General features: G+C 39.4%; 1 protein-coding gene across 1 annotated transcript in view; it reads right to left on the reverse strand.

Moving 5' to 3' along the window:
• Positions 1-23,169, reverse strand: part of LOC306758030 (contactin-associated protein-like 4) — a gene marked incomplete at both ends in the record, with an annotated part of 189,104 nt that overhangs the window by 48,604 nt on the left and 117,331 nt on the right. The window contains 6 exons of the mRNA XM_079243245.1: positions 414-584; positions 1,153-1,280; positions 2,932-3,094; positions 8,071-8,271; positions 9,853-9,972; positions 13,206-13,312. Of these exons, the coding sequence (XP_079099371.1) occupies positions 414-584; positions 1,153-1,280; positions 2,932-3,094; positions 8,071-8,271; positions 9,853-9,972; positions 13,206-13,312 (890 nt within the window). The remainder of the gene's footprint in view (positions 1-413; positions 585-1,152; positions 1,281-2,931; positions 3,095-8,070; positions 8,272-9,852; positions 9,973-13,205; positions 13,313-23,169) is intronic.

The following is a 23,169-nucleotide window of genomic DNA, read 5'->3' on the forward strand; positions in this document are numbered from 1 at the left end:
ACATTTTTTTTTAATAAAAAAAAGTTTAAGTGTGCACAAATTCAGCTAAATTTCCAATAAGTTGCTCTCAGTCACATTTTTTTTCTTTAGTCAGACACTAAAACATGTAAAAATTGAGTATATAAAAAACCCCTATTTAAATTACTTGTGAAGTCAACTTTTCAGGATTGTGATCATCTGAAATCAATGAATAACTTTACTGCACATGTGACATTTCCAAAGTCATGACGGAGTGTCAACAGTCTGGAGCTTGTTTGCTTAAATAAACCTGCTTTCCTTGCAGGCTCTTTCTAATACACATTACGCATGTGTCCTCTGGGTTTACACATATCGAGATTAAAACTTCTAGCGGTCTCTTGCACGTCCTTCTAATCAGCTTTCAATCTCCGCCCTGCAGCTTCTGCTCTACTCACAGCTCAGTTCGATGCGGATGAAGTCTTTGATGCCCAGGTTTTCCAGGAACACCCCAGAGGAGGCCGTGGTCTTAAAAAAGAAGGAGATGTCTGCGCTCAGCTCTCCGTGGAAGGTGGGGAAGTGGAGGTACGACGTCTCCTTGTCGAAAAACGCTGCGTTCCAGAAATTCTCTGTGAAACAGAACAAAAAGTTCACGTCACGGAATTTACACGGACGATGTCCAGAGAACGAGAGCGCCAACCTGTTCGACCAACCTGCTTTCACAGGGTTGTGATTTCTGTGTGGTCTCTTCATAGTTAATCACTACTGCTCTTTTCTCATCCATCTACATGTGAAGAGCTGATGCAGCTGATTTAATTATATCTTTAATTAAATGCAGAAGAAGCCGCTTTTTATTTTCATTTGCCTTGTAATGGTTTTAATGGGAGATGAGTATCAGAGTGTGAAAACTACAACGGTGATGCACACAATCTCATTTCTGCTAACGATGATTGACTTGTGAATGTAAAGATAATTGGACGAACCCATTGATCGAGTTATGAGCTGTTAAAGTTTAATATTAAACATTTAATTAGTCATAAAAAACTGTTTACAGCTTTATTGAAAATATCTGACAGATTATCTACAAAAAGTACATTTATAATTTTAATTTAACACAATAAAATAACGAGATAATTTCAAATAAAAGAAAGAAAATATATCCATTAACTGTAACTAAGCAATCAGATATCAACTTACTATCCCCATGGCAACGGAGTGATCCCACCCTGTAGGCGGCTTCTGAACCTGGCCTGTGGATGTCACCCAGAACCAGAGCCTTGACTGGGAGACTCCCTTTGTGGGTGAGAGGACCAGAGTCTTCGGTCCTGAGACAATGAGGAGAAATAGTCGAGGAAGAGGAAGAGAACAGGGGAGGATGATGAGAAGAAATTAATGGAGTTGAAGCATAATATTGGTGTTGAAAGCAAGGCAGAGGGAGGAAGAGGATGGGGTAAACAGTGAGGAGAAGGGGAAATAATGAGGGAGGAAAGAAGAAAAAATGATGGAGGGAAAGTCAGGAAACAAATTTAGGAAGATGACAATAAAAAGGGTTGGGGGGATGGGGTGGGGGTTGAGGAATTCATCACATGGAAAACAATGACAAAAGACGATGAAGACGGTTACATTTTAAAAACAAACGAATCAGAAAAAAGTAATCAGATGAAGACAAAGGATCATTAATTTCACTGATGTGAATGCAAATTAGGCCAATGTAATTGCTCAAACATACATGAAAAAAAAATTCTCTGGTAACCAGAGTCAGATTGGATTAAATCCACCCTGACAATCAACACAGTCTCTGCCGTTTTTATGACAGCCACTTGCACAGAAGCAGACAGCTGGGCGAGCAGCTCCGTCCACTTACGCCCATGTTCAGATAATCTGCACGTCACTCATCCAGTTTGGGGAGAATTGGTTGGATGACTGGGAAGGAGTGGCATGAAAATAACACGATTAAATGCTGATGAGAAGAAGAAACTGAGACCAAGGGTCTTAAAGTTTGTTTTATGATTGCCTGCACAATACAATACAACTGGTTTTAGGACCTTCCCACACAGGGACCAAAACATCAGCTTAGATTTTTCCAACTTTAAATGCAATATCAGTGCACACTGTGAAAATCAATGATGCTGTGGCAGGTTATAGAAGTTTTAACCTTCTATTCATCCATTTTCTGCCACTTATCTGGGGTTGGGTCACGGGGGCAGCAGCCTAAGCAGGGAAGCCCAGACTTACATCTGGCCTGCCATGTTTCCCAAGTGCCAAAGGGAGTGATTCAACCAATCATCCCTTTAGGATCGGCTTGGTAAGACTGAGACCAGTGGAAGGGTCCCAAAAAAGTAGGATGGGTTGAATCAGATACTCTGGTACCTGTCTCATTTCCTGCCTGTGGAAATGCAAAATTATGCAGATCAACCTGTCCCTTATCAACCTATCCTTCACTCGCCCCAACCGGTTGGTGGAAACAGAACTTCAGTGAACTAATAGGTATGCAAGAAATGACTCTGCTGGTACTGCACTTCCACTAATAAGGCAACTGGATGTCGACATTGTTTGTCAATACCTGTTGTTTTGTTGCCTAAACTTATGCAGGAACTTTTCCAGTGGAATCTTTTGGGTTCAAATGGAAACTATCATCCAAATCAGTACCAGGGTCTTTTAGGGTGTAGCTTGGAACTGCACATTAGAGCTGCTGATAAGCACCAATGTCTTGTATCTGCTCTGTGTTAGTCCTCTTATGATCAGTCTTCATTGTAACTTGTCCAACTTCATCATTCAGTCAGGATTCAGTGAGTTAGAGATTGCTGCCTTTAAATTTAACCACCCAAACACCTTCTCCTCCATGACTGTTTGCTGTCAGCCCTGGAACTCAAACCCAGAAACAAATGTGTGAATTTATTTGCCTCATCTTCATACGACATAAAGACATGCAGCGGGGAGGAAAATGGATATGATTACATTTATAATAATCATTACCACTCCATGCGGTCAGCGTCACAGTTGCAGTAGTAATTTGGATCCACACAGTTGCCCTGCAGGCCACAGGCACACTGCTGGCTGTCTGGATGAGCTCCTCCCCAGTATGTCTGGACACGACCTGGACCGGGGCCACCAACCCACCAGCTGAATGGAGAACCCTCTGAAACACACACATGTACATGTACCCAGTAAGTACAACCTTCATGTTCCTGCATGTCATCTACCAGAGTCATATTATCCTGTTGCAAGTCTTTTCGATCTTTGTCCTTTAAACTACAGTGAGGAAGAAAGTCACAAGTTAAAGGTAGCTCAGCTCAGGTTGTCACAAGTTCAGAATGTCAGATTATGATTAATACCTGTTGATGTTGTACTGGTAATTTAATTTACTGGTCATTTTCTGTTCTTTAGTGAAATTACTTCAGTATAAACCTGAAAATAACGTAATAATGCACATTTTCCTCATAAAGCAAAAAAAGCTAACAGAGAGATTGATTAGTTTTTATTTTATGGTCCCTAAAAGCAACACGGCATACATTTCTAACCTTGAAACTGTGTGTTTCTGACTTGTTTTGATGGCATCGTGACATTCATTATGTACATTCCTTCAGCCTTTGTTGCTCTGCAGCATTTTGAGTCTATGAAATGACACTTTGCAACTTTCTTTTATTCTGCATCTTAGGGCATCATGAGCAGTGTTTCACTTTACAGCATCACGTTATTTGCCAGCAACTGGATATAAAAAAAGTAAGTCCGTTAATTCCGCCTTTTATTTTAACACAGTGTTTCCCATCACTGAAAGCAACAGTAGAAAAGATAAGCCAAGAGTCACCGCTGGACTCACTTTGACAGGCTGGAGACAGAGCAGAGGATGCAAGAAAAAAGGATGCAATCCAGATGCCAACATACATTTTGTTAGGAGGCGCCAAAGTGCAAAAATCTGCCAAAGTCCAGTAATTCCGCTTTAATATTAACATACAGAAGAAATATGATATGTATAAGTCCTGGAAACTGCTGCAGTTTGATAAATTATACTACATCTTTAGACTTTGTCCAATTGTTTTGTGTAAATAGGATAAATAGCCGTTTTCTGGTCAAAGGGAGTGATTTAGTATTTTTATTTAAAGAAAACCATCATTACTGTTGACACAGTTTTATAAAACAGCTGTTTAATACAAGCTATGTTCTTTTGTCTAATAAAGATGCATTAACTCTCTGTTTTGATGCCTTTAAAAGTGCATCAGAGAAACATGAAGCAAAAACACATGATTAGCAAAGTAAATTCAAATTTGTGCTTCTTTCATGTTCTTTAGATGTTTCCACTCTTCAACACACTTTCCTGCAGTGAATGGCTCATCCACAGGTTTGAAAAGAATGTGATGAGGAAACCTCTAAGCTACATGAGGTGAGCTAGAAGGACATCATCTCAAACTTGCAGAGTGGAGGACTGGAGCTGACAAACGTTAGATTATTCCTAACCATAGACTGTATATAAAGAGATGGACGGAGCCTCCGTGACGTCACCCGTAGGTTTCTGAAGAGCTGAATTGAAGCTTGGTGGGCGGTTCCTACCGTCGCCATGTTGGCAGTGTCATGTGCGTCATCTCGCCCGGAAAATACAAATATGGGCAAAGAGGTGGAGCTGAGAGGGGGGCCGTGAGCGTCATGGTGGATGATTGACATCGAGCAAACTCTGAGCTTTCTGTAGTTAAAAGCTAACCGAGCTTACCCCGAGATAACAGGAGCTAACCAGCTAACGGAGGTAAGCGGGCTAAAGTTAAGTCTCGTTGTTAACCGGCTAAAAACCGCGGTTGTTCTACGTTCTTCTTACTTGAAGCGGGAGATTGGGTACCTGTCAATCAAAAGGACACGCCTCTAAATATGCTAATTTAGAGATTAAAGTACTTTTAAATGGTCGAGTTAGAAAAAAAGTCAGCTCCCCCCACAGTTGTCATGAAGGTAAACCTGACCTATTAAACTGAAAATGGATTTTTGAACCAGGCTATAAACATGTTTATTTCTGCTGTGAAGTTGGTCTTTTTAACATGGGAGTCTATGGGGATTTGCTGTGTTTTGGAGCCCCTAGTGGATGAAGGGGGAACTGCAGTTTCATGCATTTCCATACAGGCTTCACTTTAAACTGCCAGGGGTTGCCAATTGTTCCTAACTAAATCATTTTAGAACAATGCTGACATTAAGTTGTGTTACCAGAACCTTCCTCAGTCAGTTCTTCTTTGCCTTTCATAAATGCAGGCTGTTTTCTGCATTTGCTGACCGGATACTATGAGAATATCAGAAGGAATCACCTAAAGAGAAAGGGTAAGGCTTTTCCCAGTCCACATAGGGACATAAACGCCAGTGTTCATTAAGATGTGGACCAGGCTGGGAGAAAAATCGCTGACTGCAGTTTGAAAACAGTCGCCATTTCTCTGCCTCCCATGATGAAGTAAAAAGATGTTTTCCAGCTCTGACACGGGATATATTGTTTTCATATGGCAGATGATGGTAGTATATAAAATAAAAATGTATTTTCCTTTCGTGGAGCTTGCAGGGTGACAAGAGGGTGATATGAAATGGTCTCTGCTGCGTCAGGTCTTCTTTAGTTTGTGATGGAGCTTCTATTTTTCTACTCATTCTTCCTTTTCCATCATTTTCACAGTTTTCATCCATCATTTTATCACCCGCAACGCCAAAACGTTGCCTCACCTTACAGAAAAATTTCAAATAATCATTGCAGTTCCTCAGGATACTGAAACATCAAGAAGTTGTGTTTGTTTGAATTACACCTAAAAATCAAAAGCAGGTAATAAATGGTGGACCGATGTCTTCCTTCTCAACCTGTAATAGTTGTACTAAGAGCTCATTGGTGGTGGCTGATACAGAACCAGTAAAATAAGGAGTCAAAAGACACATTTAAATAGATTTGAAACGTTCATCCTTCTTGTTTTACAGTATATGCAACGCTCTGTTGTGTTTCTGCAAAAGCTTTGACAACCTACAATTCACGGCAACTTGTGATCAAAGTTATTCTCGTGGTTTTCAGCACTGGTTTCATCTTTGAGTTTACACTTTGGGCAAATTGAAAGAAAAGGGGATGAAATAAAACGGCTCCAGCAATCTTTCCTGCAGATAAGATCAAAAGATTAAAGAGATTAAGGTTAGATAAGATGTCTGAATAGTGGAATTTAGCTGTAAGATATTAAAATATTATCGCAAACACAAGGCTGAAATCAAAGTTTGGCACCATAACAGAATGACTCATTAACAAAAGATAAAAATTTCTCTTTTTTATAAATATATTTTGAGTTTTAGGAAGCATTTTTTGCAAGTGAGAAGTACAAAAAAGCTGGCTCCTAGTTTGTAACCTTTGCTCTGTGCACATGAGAATGAGGATTCCTCCCATCACTCCACACCTTTTTTTTTTATTGCTTTCAGCTGTTCCAGCTGAGTGACTCTGAGTTTTTAACGTTAACGTTGCCTAGAGAATTAAAAGGAAACATACTACTCATATCCTGTAACTTTAGGTGCATTCATGTTGACTTAATGGTCAACATGAGCTCAAAACAAAGAGTGAATTTAGCTGAAATACCTGCAGGAGCAACACTTTCAGAGGAAAAGTTTCATTCTAACCTTTTACAGAGAGCCATTTACTTGAAAATATCATTAAATCATTATTCCTGGGGGATAAAATGAAATGAAATATAAAGTATAAAAATATGACCCTAAAGGGTATTACTTATTGACTATTGTATATCTTCAACTAAACTGGTTTTACAGGTTTTCTGCAGGAAATAAAACCTATTGTCTGCTGCCGATATATCAGGAAAATGAGCTGCCAGAGGAGGAAACTGCATCATATTTGGGAAAATATAACCACAGAAAGCAACTAGTCTGAACTTCTGAGGAAAAACAGCGTAAAAGATGATGAAAAGTTGTGATCTAGAGGTTGTTAAGGGGGAGTGCAGCAGATGCTGCATTCAACATCATTCTGAAATGAAAATCTGCAACATATTTTATTTTAGTCTATTTAATCTTATTTAATTAATTAAATAAACACTTGCTTACTAGTTTAATAAATCTACTTCTTTGTAACGCTTGGACTACTTTGTGCCATAGATTCACCGAGGTTTGGAAAACATTACTGCTGGCAGTATACATCTGAGGATGACACACTGTGGTCATAATGGTTTGCACAATTACTTAGGTAGGCTGTGTTGATTAAACCATGCCCACTTAGTACTAAGAGGCTGGAATAGCACCAAGAAGATATCCCCCCACACCATTACACCACCAGCATCCTCAAATATTAACACAAGACAGGATGGATCCATGTTTTCATCTGGATCCTGTCAGGTTGTTGTGGCTAAAAATGGAGATTCATCAGACAAAGCAACAATTTTCCTTCTTCTATTGTCCACTTTGGATGGATTTGAGTGAATTGTAGCCTCAGTTTCCTGTTCTGACCTGATGGGAGTGGCACCTGGTGTGGTCGTCTGTTGCTGTAGCATGCTTTATGTTCTGCATGCAGCTGCCATTCTGCATACTTTGCTTAGAAACAGTAATTATTTGACTTTTGTGCTGGTTATTTGTCATCGCCAACCAGTCTGTCTACTCGTACCTGTGGGAGACAGTTTGGTTCAGACACCAATGTCAGCTGCCTGTAGCTAAAAGCTAACTGAGCTAACCAACTAAAAGAGGTAGGCAGGCTAAAGCTAAGTCAAGCTATTAACCGGTGAAAAAAACACATTTTTGTATTGAATGTAAACCTGAACTAATAAAATAAAATGGTTTTTGAACCAGGCTGTAAACATGTTTATTTCTGATGTGAAGTTGGCCTTTTTAACACGGGAGTCTATGGGGATTTACTCTGTTTTGGAGCCCCTAGTGGATGAGAGGGGAGCTTAAATTTTTGGCACTTCCGCTGGAGATTACAGCTTGGTTTGTGTTGTTGCTTAGCAAATAAAAATAAAATTAAATTAAATTTAAAAAAAAAAATCATCTACATTTTCAGCCAAAAGTTGTAATAGGAAGAAGAATCTTCCTCTGTGGTGAATGCTATAAATGTTACATTTCGAGAATGTAACCATTTCTGGTAACATTATCTCAGTCACAGGGAATAGTGTGGACATTCGGACACACCTTGAGTGTTAAGGAGGCGGGACTTCCTGCAGTGGTAGGACAGTTCCTGTTGGCACTGCTCTGATTGGTCGATGACAGCAAGTAGTTGCTCCTCCCCGCATGGGTAGTCAAAGTAAACTGAATGCTGGTTTACACCTGGAGATGGTTGCACTCTGGTCAGCTCTGTGTTGTTGTGCTGGATCACCATCCACGTATTTTCCTCTGGAAGAAATAAATCATTACAAATTATATTGATCAATTATTATTAACACCTACTTTAATTACAAAGTGTGCAGTCTCACAAACATGTAGATGAAGCCAAACTTCAAAGAGAAATGAAGAATTTATTGCTGTAAGGAAACATTGACAACATCATAGTGGAGTGAAAACTGAAGCAGATTTGAAAGATTATGATTTATTTGCTTTAAGTTTAATGTAACCTGCATGTTGAAGAGTTCCTAATAGTATTTATCATCATTAAATGATCTATAGAAAAAGACTTCCCATATTAAATAATTTGTCAACCACTTAGAAATCTGAACTGAATGAAAAGCAAATTTCAACTAAGAATCAAACATACATGCAGGAGTCCACAGTTTCAGTGATTTCATAGGTAATGTTCACCTTATCTGTGGCTTCAATGGACCTGAAACCACAAAGTTCTTGTTTTTCAACACATTGTGATCGACAAAGTTATTTTCACACATCTTAGAAAAGAAGAAAGTCATCTTCATGAAGGAGGAGGGACAGCAGGGTCATGGAGCACATGCATTTACACACATTCACATTGGGGTTTTTGTTTTTTTTACTCCTTCAGGAAGTCAATAGAAAATTTCCTTCAATATTCACCCAGAAACTCTTTGTTCCTGCTGCAATAAAACCTTTAAACAAATCTGTGTGGGACTGAAGGTGCTGAGCAATATTTTCATTCGGTTATTATACTGGTCCTGTACACCATGTGCTATTTGTAATGACTATGCAGGACTGTGCAATTTATCATCATCATTATCTGTTTCCTGTAACATTTTACCTTCAGAACTGCCTCCGTTCTTCATGGCAAAGAAATAGTTTCACTAAACTGTTGGAAACATTCCTGAGATTTTCAGGGCCTGTCTGGTATCAGTCCACCTTTAAAGTCATTTAAATCCCCTTTCTTCCTTATTCTGATGCTCAGTTTGAACTTCAGCAAGTCATCAACAAATTGAACTGCTGCAATTTGATTGGCTGATTAGATATTTGTGCCGACATGAAATTAAAAAAAGTGTAATAAAGTGGACAATAAGCGTTTGTGTGAAATAATGACGAGGAAGTACACTATGTTATTGCATGTCAAAACATGCAATTCCACAGAAACTGCTCAGAAATAGTGAACCAAACTCACAACCTGGCTGTGAAGGAGACCCAGCCTGCAACCCTCCGCATAAAAAAAGATGCCACTCAGTCCTGTGTCCAGTTCCAAATGGGTTTGAGTTGTTATGATGGGATCTAATTTATATCAAGAGGTCTTTAAATTTGTAGCTGATATTTTAACAGCAGTTGCTATATTTTCAAGCAAATGAAAAGAAGTTAAAAATTAGTTTTAAAAAATGATAAAGAGTTGAAAAATGAAAATAATGGGATAATAAAGGGAAATCAGCTTATTGTACGTTTTAAGAGTGATAAAATCAACGTGAATGAGGAAGTCATTAAAAAGCGACAATGAAATGAAAAAACAAATCAGTGTGTGTTGAAAGAAGCATCAAATCATGCAAAACAGTGTGATGGTGGGAAGAAGAGGGGAGTGAAAGAGTGTGCATGTGTCACCTGTCATGTTGCAGTAGACCAGCTGCGGTTTGATGGGTCCGCTGCCGTCCACGTCGATATGAAAATATCCAGACGTGTTGCCCTTGTGCTTGTACGCTTCGCAGGACTGTTCGTACACAGCTGGGAGGAAAATAATGAGATCAACATCAGCATGACGGCAGACATGGGGATGGAGATCACACACCGGGAAGGATTACGGGTACCACTTCATATGTATGTATCACAGCTGAATCGGTGTGTCATGATCAGAAGCCTCTCCAGCTGCAGGCGACAGCAGTGACTGATGCGAAAACACAGACTCAGTAAATAAAACGTTATCAGCAACCCTTCTTCCCCCGCTGCCTCACTTAAATCAAATTTATATCTAAAGGTTCCCACACTGCGCTCACTTGTTTATCATTTCTTCTCCACAGTTAAAAGGCCATTTTTTCCTCCAACAGTGAAGCTAGAAAACAGCTTTCATAGAGACACGAGCAACAAAAAAGGCAAATCACATTCGCTTTCTGTCTCACTGATTGGAGAAACAGCACTTCAAAAACAGCAAATCTAACCTTATCGCCATGGTTTGATTTTTTCTTATTTTCAGAGGTTTTAAGTCTAGCACATCACCTACACCACCTTCTTTTGGAAGCCGTGACCTCCTCCTTCAGAGAGGCAGGATGTGCTGATAAAACATGGAGCTTCCAGGCATAATACCCAACAAAGACATTTTGATTTAGATGATCACACAGGGTGGAAAGAAACCAAAAGTTCAGTCTGACACTGTGTCTGCCAGCAGATGAGCAACAGGTCCTGAGTCATAGACCTGACCTGGAGTTAGAAGGTCCATTTCTACAGATTCCTGTGCAGGAAGTTTGAGCCAGAATATTTTCTCTCTGATCTCACAGCACAAAATGAATGAAAAGATGTTTATCATGTGTGTCTGCACTGAGTGGGCTTTGAGAGAGAGGGAAAAACTCCTCGTGTTTCTTCTGAGTCTTGTCAAGGATTCACAACAGGATTTGGAAGGGCCAAGTGTGTGTTTGGGCATAAAACCAAATGGAGATCTGTCCCAAGCACCAGCTTACAGGGAAAGTTGAGATTCCTTTGGCAAGTGCCCTAAAATCGCCTTATTATGGCAAAGCTGTGATCACAGAGTGTATTCACTGCAGGATTAACCCTTTGATGCATCGTGTCATACTACAGTAAACACCTATTCAAAGGCTGTTTTCTAGCATATCATTAAGTGAGGATTTTAAATTTGAAATTTTTTCACTCCAGTGAACTTTAGGAGAGTCACCCAACACATTGCTACTGACTGAAGAATAAACAATAATGCATGAATTTTCATGTACACATGTACCTGTAATTACCAACTTTACCTAAATGGACAAGACAGCAATACTAGTCAATTTTTACAGAATAGTTTGTATTATATAAATTTGATGATATTATTTTATAAATATTTCTATTGAATAACTAAATAAAAAGTCTAATAATATTAAAGACAAAGAAAAGTGCCTCTATACGTGTATGTAGAAGTAAAATATTGTATTTGAGAAAAGAGTGGCATGGTTTTTTGTTTTTTTTTATCTTTATCTTTTTTACAATTTATTTTTACGTTTGAACATGAACATACGTGGCTTTACATCCAAACATTCTGACCTGTTCGCGTGTGATTGAGCCTATTATCAATAATTTCAAAGGTTAAGTACCCTCACAAAGAAACAAAAGAAAATAAGCACAGCAAACACATGGGAAAGACAGAAAGAAAACAAAGTTCTTCACCATTTATACACAAATTCAGGCTAGACAGGCTATATCTGTCAAAATAATCCATCTCATCATTGAGTCTTGCCATGAGCTTATCACAAGTTTTTCTTCCATCTGTTAAACGCTGAAGGAGAACGATCCTACACACACTGAGGATTACTCAGGTAGCTGTCATAACTCCCACTTTAATGACCACTCAATCATGTTTCAAAATTCCCGGCAATGCAGGCTGGTCCCCTAATAAACATAATCTTTATGCAGGTATTGTAAAGCCAATTCACTTCCCAATGTTGTGTTTATTAATAATCCATGCATCAGAGGGTTAACGTCCTATTTTGCAATTTAAACAAACATAATTCTGATTGGTGCCTGAATCCACTGACTCCTACTACTTTAGCCTGAGCGCAAGATCACAAACAAATGTAGTGAAATCAGTCTCTTACTTTGGCATTTGAAAAGAATTGGATCCAAAAGGTAAAAGACAGAAACAAAGGATGTGCAGTCTGTGACAGACGGCTGCATCCCGATCCATCAAGTTGATTTATCTTATTCTGAAATGCAACACGAAGCAAAAAACTTTTTTTTTTTTTAACAGCTACTTTACAAGCGCTATACTTTTTGCCTCCTGTCTAAATGACACACCCAAAATAAATGAAGTGTATCTTCGCAGCTACAAGGGCTGCATGTATAATCTTGGTTTAGAAAGAAAGCTGAGACGTGAGATTACTAAAAAAGTATCAAAATATGTGTCACTATGTCACAAAGTAAAATTACCTGGAAAGTAGAACATTTTAATGGTTATCTCCTAATGAAAGGGAACTACATTAATTTTCAGTAAAAACATAGAACAGCCCAGTAATCTAAGAATTAGTATAGTAATGTCTTCTGATGAAGTGTAACGGTAGAAGCTAAAAACATGAACCTGAGCAGTTTTAAACATTTTAAGTGTTATTCAGGGAACCATCAGCTGATGATGATGATGATGGACACATCTATCAATAGTCCGAGTCAGGAGAATGGAGGGATGGACGTTAAATTCACCTTAGAAACAAAACAAGAATCCAGAAAGAAGTGAAGTATATCACTGCAAGAGAAAATACTTCACAATAAAATCTCCTTCATCGTCATGGAAACGAGCACGTTGGCAGAGTTTTATCAAACTGGAAGGAAACTTTTCACCACTAAACAGCAAACATACGACGTGATTAATGACTTGTGATTTTCTTTTCTTGCTTGCTACTCCCAGGCTGCTAGCTTGGTCCCACCGCGATGAAACAAACATTTTTATAAACAGCAGAGTCTCTGCTTTCATTTGACTCCTGTTTGGTTTGTTTGCTGTGGAGAAATTAGCAGAAGCTAATGTTAAGAAGCTAAGAATGTTTTTGTTATATTCACATTTATTTGCTTGGAGTGTGAATTGTGTTTCGTTTGGATCCCACTGCCTATTAGCTTAGTTTCCTCCTGTCATGTGTATCTCATGCGCTCTCAATATGAAGAAGTGAACATCCTCTTCCTCAAAACCAGCCTTGTTTAACCTGCTTCTCTTTACCCTGTCCTCATGTGGTTTGGTGGTCATGTGATGTCTGTGTCATGTGACTCACAGCTGTGGCAGGTGGCGCCGCTGTAGCCGCTGTCAGAGCAGTTACAGTGGAAGATGGTCCAGGACTGACTGCAGCGGCCGCCATGTTCACAATAACTGGGAGAGCACCTGACAGACGAAGAGAAACGAAGAACAAAGTGAGAGAATTTAGGACCTGCTGACATTTGGAGACGCTTTCTTCTTTATCAGCTGCCAGTAATAAGAAGATTTAACAGAGGACAGAGAAGACTGCGGACATAAAACACTCCTTTATGTCTGAAATATCAAGTGGAATAGCTTTTCTTTTTCCTAATACGTCTTTCATGTTTTAACTGTCACACTTGACGGGTTATATACAGTGATGCTCCAGTGCATCAGCAGCCTCTCATTGAATGAGGAAAAAAATACAACTGTCACTGAAAAGTTCAGACAAACCACCAAAAAATAAATAAAAAAAGTAAATGTAGTTCCTTCAGAAACATTTGAAGAACCTTCATGGTGGAACCCTTCAGCAGTAACATTGAAAAAATGTTGGTACTGACCATGAACCATATATGAAAGATGGACGGAGCCTTCGGCGGTTAAAAGTGAAGCCTATGCGGAAGTGCATAAAACTGCCGTTCCCCCTTCATCCGATAGGGGCTGGCTCCGAAACAGAGCAAATCCCCATAGACTCCCATGTTAAAAAGACCAACTTCCCGGCAGAAATAAACATGTTTACAGTCTGGTTCAAAAATCCATTTTCGGTTTAATAGGTCAGGTTTACCTTCGTGACAACTGTGGGGGGAGTGAATTTTTTTCTTACTCGCCCGTTTAAAAATAATTTAATCTCTAAATTAGCATATTTAGGGGCGTGTCCTTTTGATTGACAGGTACCCGATCTCCCGCTTCAAGAAAGAATGTAGAACAACCGCGGTTTTTAGCCAGTTAACAATGTGACTTAGCTTTAGCCCGCTTACCTCCGTTAGCTGGTTAGCTCCTGTTATCTCTGGGTTAGCTTGGTTAGCTCTTAGCTACAGTAAGCTCAGAGTTTGCTCAATGTCAATCATCCACCATGACGCTCACAGCCCCCCTCTCAGTTCCACCTCTTTGCCCATATTTGTATTTTCCGGGTGAGACTACGTGCATGCCCCTGCCAAGATGGCGATGGTAGGAACCGCCCACCGAGCTTCAATTTAGCTCTTCAGAAACCTATGAGTGACGTCACAGAAGCTACGTCCATCTCTTTATATACAGTCTATGGTACTGACCACTAACTTTTAGATTTCTATGTTATTTCAGTATCTAAGTTTTATTTAAATACTATAAGAACACTATTTTCTATTGCTGAACATTTAAATTTCCAAGTATTTCAATGAGTACCTGATAACAGGTGAACACCGTTTTTTGTTTGTTTTTTCTGAAGTCCATTTCTCAGTGGCTTTGAAAACATAGACAAACTTTGGCTCACAGGAAGAGGTGGGTGAAATGGCACTGGCTTTAACTGGTCATCTCTCTTCAGAAATCATTCCTTTATTCATTCATTCATTCATTTTCCTAACCACTTAATCCAATTCAGGGTCGTGGGGAAGCTGGAGCCTATCCCAGCTGTGTCTGGGCGAAAGGCAGGGTAACGCTGGACAGCTCGCCAGTCCATCGCAGGGCCTATTGCAGAAAAATATGCAGTTAATCACTATTCAAAATTTTAATCATTGTCCAGAGCTAGCATGGGAGTATTTAAATATATTTTATTGTTACATTTACATGTTCACATTAAGGCTGGGCGATTAATCGGATTTTAATCTCAATTACGATATGAGGTTTCAACGATCATAAAAATAAAAGGGTGCGATTATTTTCCTCTTTGCAGTTTCCTCTCCTGTTGTCTTCAGCTGCTAATCGAGCGTCTCCGGCATTGCAGCGCTGTGCTGTAAACTCCTCCCACAGCCGCTTTGCTTTCATTCAGACACTGTTGCCAACCTGGCGACTTTCTCGCTAAATCTGGCGACTTTTTTTTTGTTAAAAGCGATACAAAAGGCACATATTGTTCTGCAGTTACTGTAACGGAAGGAGCAGCGGGAGCCTCTCCCGTCCTAAAGCACTCCCAGGCGGCCAGTCTCAGTCGGCTCCGGCTGCAGGTCAATGTAGAATAACTGCAGTAGGTCGTGGAGGTTCACTACAACATAGTTTATACCATTGTCAGTGAGAACTGGCTGCATTATTTTTATTAGTTCGGCGAGTTAAACACTGTAATATCTGTTATGGGGCGTTACCATAGCAATGCGTTAATCAGCTGGTTCATTTCAGCTGTCTTTTAACAGATGAATGAGAGAAACGCGCTGCAGCCTGACAGCGGTTGTTTGGCATAAAACGTACATCGAGGCCAACGTAAAATAGTTCCTATATAAGCGGTAAAAGTGGATTAAACAACTCAGAATCGTGCATTAGGTGGTTATAATGCGCGACACGGAGTCAAGAACACTATGACATGCAGCATTGTTTAAAAATACTGGATTATTGTGTTAAATAATCAAGATCTCAATTTCAGTCAAAATAATTGTGATTAGAATTTTTGTCATAATCGAGCAGCCCTAGTTCACATGAATCATATTTGATACATACTGTAGTTTTTCTTAGAGCTGTTTGATTACTTTATGGAGGGAATGCCCAAATCCCGTCCTCAAGATCTACTATTTTGATGCAACCCCTCGATGGTACACCTGAATAAAAAGGATGGCTCATAATCAGGCCTCTGCAGAGCTGAATGATGCGCAGATAAGAGAATTAAGCTATTTTTATTGTAAAATCCTGAATCTTCTCTTCTGCCCTCTAGTGGAAACATTTAACACTGCAGCAATTCCAACACACTAATAAATGATACACTCAAACAAATTTCTTGTTTTTCTGCTCAAAAATGTTTCTAAAAGTAACAAATAAAAACTTGAGGTTAAAGATTTTGAAATTTCTGCCCATTATTTCTTGTGTTTTGCACTAAATTGTTAATATTGCTTGTATCTCTGCCTGTAAATGTCATGTGAGGCGCTCTATCTTTAAATCAAACCACTGTCCATCGTTAACTAGACATTAGTTGCTGCTCATATTCATAGATGTTGTGGGAAATGAGAAGACCACGCATCCAATTAACGAAAAAGTCACAGAAAGAAATCATTATATGAAGAAATGTCACACAACGACAGAATTTTCCCAGAGGACACATCATCCCTCCACTTATTATTAGCTTCAAATCATGTGACACATCGCAGCTCATCACACCAATGTCACATTTTGCTTGTGCTCCATATAAAAATACACACCGTGTGTTCTGCAGTAACACACGATGAGGTTCTAAACCAAAGTAATCTGATTACCAAAAAAGTAACAAAATAAGAGAAGAGTGAAACTAAAACAGCAACGTTCATCTGTGCCTTTCAGCTTGGGACTGAATCAGAAAGAAAAGTTCATCGTGTTCTTGGTTGCTCCATGACACCCTCAGAGGTTTCCTCAGCTCAGGGCTGACAATCGGGGGGGTTCAGTACCTTTCAGATAGTTTTACTGTTGAGTAGAAAGACCTCAGACTACTTTAATTTCTGTTTTGATGCTAAGATAAAGCTGTAAGTGGTTGTTTAGCTGTTTTGATTGGAAATGCAACTTTTGAAGATTATGAGCTTGAAACGCTCAATTTTTCAGGGAGGTCACTTCGTGCTTTCAGTTTTTCTTTCATTTCATATAAAAGGAGAAGCTTTCTGGTGAAAAGAGAATATCCGTTCCTGGCATCGGATCTTCTTTGAAAGCTTCCAGACTGTTTGAAGACGGTCCTTCAATGAATTGAGCTCCCAGAAGACCGCACTGAAGCTCTGCGTGTTATTTGTAGATAAATATCATCGCACTGTAACCATGAGAAAAGTGATGAAGGGAGCTGAAAAAGACTGACAGGACATACAATATTTAGATAAAAATGAAAGAAAAATGGAAAGACTTTCACAGGAGTAAAATCTTTCTTTGTATGCTGGCGACTGCGAGTTATAGAAGCTGATAAAATGACAAACCGTGTCAAGGAATACACACATATTTCCAGTTCATTATGCTTTCTACTGCAACTCCAGGTGAGTTAATGTAACTCACAGAAATCAAATGCTATTTAATATGACAAAAACATAAAAAGTCAGAAATACAAGGCATAGAATAAAATAAAAACTATCTAAAATTTAAAAAATATGTCATACATAAAATAAACAATAGAAATATGTAAAAAATACATGAGTTTTCAAAAATATATATAAAAAATAAAATAGTAAAAATAATCCAAGATAATAATTTCATCAGTTTTTTCACAAAAACATTTTATCATAAGATGAAACAAATGATTAGTTCAAATAAACTATATTGACTATTATCACTTTGTTGGTATAAAAACACTAACATGTCAATTTTTTATGCTCATATCTGAGTTATATATACCGTCATTATGTCTGGTGACATTATAACTTAAAATTTTTCCTGAAACATAAAAACTGTGATTTTTGTCTGGTGAAGGGTCTTGGCTCCAGGCAACCAGGATGACCGAGTGGTTAAGGTGTTGGACTTAAGATCCAATGGACAAGTGTCCACGTGGGTTCAAACCCCACTCCTGGTACAATCCTTCATTGTGCTGGTGACAAACAGCTACTTGTGAAATTATTATATTTTCCCCTTACTCTCAACATTCCCAGAATCCTGTGACCTGATATATAAAGCATCCTAATATCAACATTATTAGATATTGTCTCAAATCAAAGTTCATTTTACTCATTTGCATAATTATTTTCATTTTTTTTTAGCAAGATATTTTATGCACATGGTGACGGTAGTCTGTCTCCTGTGCAAAGATGCTAATGCTATTAAAGAGGTGTGTGTTGTCTGAGTAAATTCATGTGCACTTTTGCCAATAATTACTCAATTAAGGTTAATTTACCCTGAATATAAAATATGTGAATCTGTAGTTCACCATTATTCCAGTTCTTCAAAACTGTTTATATAAAGCCATGAAAATATTATGTCGAACTAAATATCATATTGAATATTGTCTTCAGTTCAATCAACATAAGGCACAAATAAAATAAAATGAAGCAAGATAGAGAGGAACACAGGCAATTTTTCAATATACACCAGTTGCTTTCCATCTGTTTCAGGACCTACTGACACCTTCATGCAGTTTGACACCATCAGCCACGGGAAACACACATGGGAAATTTGATGTCACTGGTAGTTGCAGAGCGTGAGAGGTTGTGTGTGCATTAAGCACTGCGTCTACATTTTGTGTTTATATTTGACTGGGCATGTTAAGTTGAGTAAATTTACCTTTTTATATGTCTGGACTCAAGGAAAGGAAAACTGATAACTGCAGAGAATCTGGAACTATTTCTTTTTGTGATAAAAGCCCAGACTCAGCAGCCTGTCAGCCGGCGACACCTTGATTCTTTTTACTCCATTTATCTTTATAGTGCTTTAATCTCAGAGCGAGCTGCAACCTTGCAGATAAAGCTCTTAGTGCTCACTTTAAATTCACATTACCACACTGCTTAACTCTGTTATTTTCAGATATTTATTTGTGAACATGTGAGTTGCAGACAGGATTTGATGCAATCAAATTTGCGGTGTCGGATGTGATATATAAAGAGAGCCCCATGACCCGTGGTTACAACTTTGTATGTGTATATAACTTTGAATATGTGAACAATATAATCTGAAAAGAACATACATGTTTCCAATCAAATTAATTTTTTTATTTATGAAACCTAATTTAACTAATAAGTTACTGAAATTACTGGCTTGTCTTAGAGACAAACTGTTACTTTCTTTTTCTGAATTAAAGCCGAACTAAGATGATTGTTTTTGTCCCTAAAAATATTAAAGAATCATTATCCAAGCACATAATTACTCGTGATGACTGCCTTAGCTTTCAGTTCTACCATGAGTTATTTTTGACCAGGATTTGTATTTTAAATATGAAACTAGGCATGTATAACGCTGCCTCTTTTCATTTGTGTAAGATTAAGGAAATCGGGAAGCGATGCTTAAAAAACAGTCATGTGTTGCATGTAAAATGGACTGCTGCAACGCTAATGCTGGGTGTCCTATATTCTCTTAAGCTCATTCAGTCAAATCAGAAAGCTTCAGTCAGGGTGACCACCATACCGCCAAGAGCAATCACATCTACCCGGTGTTGCTCTCTTTTCATTAGCTGTAATCTTTTAAGTAGGTAATAAATCCTTCTTATTAATCATTTACAAGAAGTTAAATTCTTCATCCATCCATGTTCTGACACCTATCTGGAGTCAGGTCACAGGGGCAGCTGCCTACTCAACTCAACTCAACTCAACTTTATTTATAAAGCCCTTTAAAACAACCAGAGTTTAAACAAAGTGCTGTACACAATCGGCAAAAATAAAAACAAGCTGGGAAGCCCAGACTTCCCTTTCCCCAGCTACATTCACCACCTCAGCAGGGGGACTCCAGATGCAAGAGATAAAATCCCTCTGACCTGTCCTAGGTCTTCTCTGGGGTTTCCCCAGAACACGCAACCAAGGAGGTCCAGGAGGCATGCTGTCCAGATGCCTGACCACCTCATCTGGCTCTGCTTAATGTGGAGGAGCAGCAGCTCTACTCTGAGCTCCTCCCAGTTTCTCACCATATCTCTGAAGGAAAAACCGACCACTGTGTCGAGGGAAACTCATTTCAGCTGCTTGTGTTTACAATCTTGTTCTTTCAGTCACGACACACAGCTTGTGACCATAAGAGATATAGGAACAAAGATCAGCCAGTAAATTGAGAGTTTTGCCTTTTGGTGAAGCTCCTTCTTCACTAGGATGGACTGATACAGAGACCACATCAATCCACCTATCAATTTTGCGCCTCATTTTCATTTAAACAAAAAAACAAAAAACAAAAACAAAACAGTTTAATATCTTAAGAATTATAAAAATGAGACTCAACAAAAGTCATCTCATAAACCTCCTGAATGAAGTTATCATTTGAACATTTGAACTGCATTGATACAATTGAGGACCTTATGTTAGCTTGGTGGAAAATGTGCAGTTAGTGTTCATGGTCTGGTCAGATTTGTGGGTTTTCATAAAGTTTAGTTTGCTTCTACATCACTGAGAAAAACCCATCTGGGTAAGTTCACAATACTGCCATATTTTAGGAAGCTTGTAAGCAATTTGATGCAAATTTTTCATGCAAATCAGCATAAATGGCAAATGAACTGTACTTATAGTGACCTCTTAAAATGCTTTTACACAACCAGTCACATCCACTCACAAGCAAAGACACACATACAGCATGGCCTAGTTTTTAAAAAAAATCTATGCGCTGCTATCTTTCTTGCTTTATTTTAATATGCAGAATATGTTGTTATTATGGAAGCATGTAGTGTTGCAGGTTGCATGAAAAGTGTTTTATAAATACAGGTTTGATTTTATTTAATTTAATTATCCCTGTCACACAAACACACACACACTCATAGACTGATGAACACACCAGAGATGTCGCTGAGTTTAGCCTCTTGGCTGAGGACACTATGAATCCAGGAACAAACCACCACCCTTTCAGTCCCTCCTGACCTACTGCCCCCCGTTTGTATGGAGGGCAACTCTTTCTATGTGGTTCTTCTTACTGTCTCTTTTTCGGGGTCTTTATTCTGGTTTTCCTGTTTACATCTGCCAGTGACATGTCAAGGTCGTGCAGTTGCCTGGGAGATAAAGTTGTTGATGCTGCTGGGCATCAATAGCGCCATAAATGGGTAAAATATTGTCACTGAACCATCCTGACCACAGGTCGTTTTATGGTCGGAAAGTTATTTAGTGTGTTTTTAACACTAAGTGAAATGACTTACAGCTGGGGTAGGTAATGTTGAGGAGCTAGCAAGATTTGAAAGTGGTGCCCTGTCTTGGCTCCTTCCCGTCTGGTTTTGCTCCTTGTGTGGTCCAAGGCTTTTTTCTTACCTCCGCCAAGGAGATTATGTTTTTACAGGCACTTATGTGTTTGTGTTCAAGATAACTCAAAAAGTTATGGACAGATTTTTATCAAATTTTGTTGGAACTGTGAAAAGGAAGAACCGAATTAATTTTGGTGGTTAGCTGGATCACTGTTTGGATCCAGGAACTTTTTAAAAGCCGTTGTGAAGGTTTTCAGCTTTTCACACCAACGAGTTTCTCTTTCTCGACTGTTTAGCGGGAAGAGGCAAATAAACTGAGCTGGGGAAATCCTTCCTGCATTTTCTCAGCCATGTTTGTCTTCTGAGTTTTTTCTTCACTACTTTGTATTTTCATCCTAACATGCTATTTATATGCAGGGTGTGGCTATCAGGTATGGACTGCGGGAGGGGGAGGAGGGGAGCCGGGAAAAGAAGCTTTTGAATGTCATTCATTCATTCATTTTCTGAACCGCTTATTCCAATTCAGGGTTGCAGGGAAGCTGGAGCCTATCCCAGCTGGCTTTGGGTGACAGGCAGGGTACACCCTGGACAGCTTGCCAGTCCATTGCAGGGCCACACAGAGAGACAAACAACCACACTCATGCTCACACTCACTCCTAGGGGCAATTTAGAGTGACCAATTAACCTAACATGCATGTCTTTGGATGGTGGGAGGAAGCCAGAGTACCCAGAGAGAACCCACACATACATGGGGAGAACATGCAAACTCCACACAGGAAGGCCACTGACCAAACCAGCCAAGGATCAAACCAGCAACCTTCTTGCTGTGAGGCCACAGTGCTAACCACTGCGCCACCGTGCAGCACTGTGTCTGCATGTCTTCTGTTTTTATCAAGGGGAAATTTGGACACAATAATTTTACTGTCAACATCAGGACTGTAGCATGTTTCTAGGACAAAGCAAATGTCTGAGGGATTATCTTGTGTGAATCGGCTGGGAAGGGAAAAAAAAAACAAAACGATGCACTTTTCAAAGCAATACTACTTCTTTTGATCCAGTTTTCCTGCGCTCTGCTTTTTAGGTGAATCAAGTACCAGAACAACGGTACCAATCAGAACCAGGATGGCCGAGTGGTTAAGGCGTTGGACTTAAGATCCAATGGGCACAAGCCCTCGTGGGTTCAAACCCCACTCCTGGTATGCTTCAACACAAGGCTAGTAGTAGTAGTAGTAGTAGTAGTAAACACAGTTTAGCTTGTGAAGTCATGAGACACCAGTCTTGGCATCAAAAGATAAACTAGTTACCTCAGTGAAGAGCAGAATTTGTTCCAAGTTAATTTGTCAGGCCTGGAAAGAACTCAACCACTGACTGTGAACAGTAAGTTCCACTTTTTGTCCTGTATGAGCAGCAGGAGGGCCACACGGTGGCATAGTGGTTAGCACTGTGGCCTCACAGCAAGAAGGTTGCTGGTCCTTTCTGTGTGGAGTTCGCATGTTCTCTGCGGGTACTCTGGCTTCCTCTTAGTGTCCAAAGCCCTGCATGTTAGGTAAACTGGTTACTCTAAATTTGCCCCTTGGAGAGAGTGTTAGTGGTTGTTTGTCTCTTGGCCCTGCGATGGATTGACGAGATGTCCAGGAAGTTCCCCGCCTTTTGCCCAAAGACTGCTGGGATAGGCTCCAGCTTCCCCGTGACCCTTAAGCCTGTTACATCCTCCACGAGAAGCAAGAACTGAGTTCTTGTTCTCGAGGCTGCAAGAACAAGAAAAAACGTCTTGTTCGGCAGGTCCATACATACTACACGAGAAGCACGTCTGCAGCGGGGAGGGATCACTGCTGGGGGCAGATGTCTGCTTTATGTGCAAGATACCCAGTTGTTACCTCCGCCGAGGAGGTTGTTTTCCCCGGCTTCTTTTTGCTTAGGATAACTTAAAAGGTTACGGAGGGATTTTATAAATATTTCAAGAGTTGTTGCAAATGTAAAAATGAAGAACTGATTAAATTCTGGTGGTGGTCAGGATCACCGTTTGGATCCAGGAATGTTTTAAAAGGATTCTTAAACATTGTGCTTGGCGGAGGTTTCCGCTCTCCACTCT

The sequence above is a fragment of the Telmatherina bonti genome (assembly GCF_933228915.1).
Source record: "Telmatherina bonti genome assembly, chromosome: 7".
Lineage (NCBI taxonomy): Eukaryota > Metazoa > Chordata > Actinopteri > Atheriniformes > Telmatherinidae > Telmatherina > Telmatherina bonti.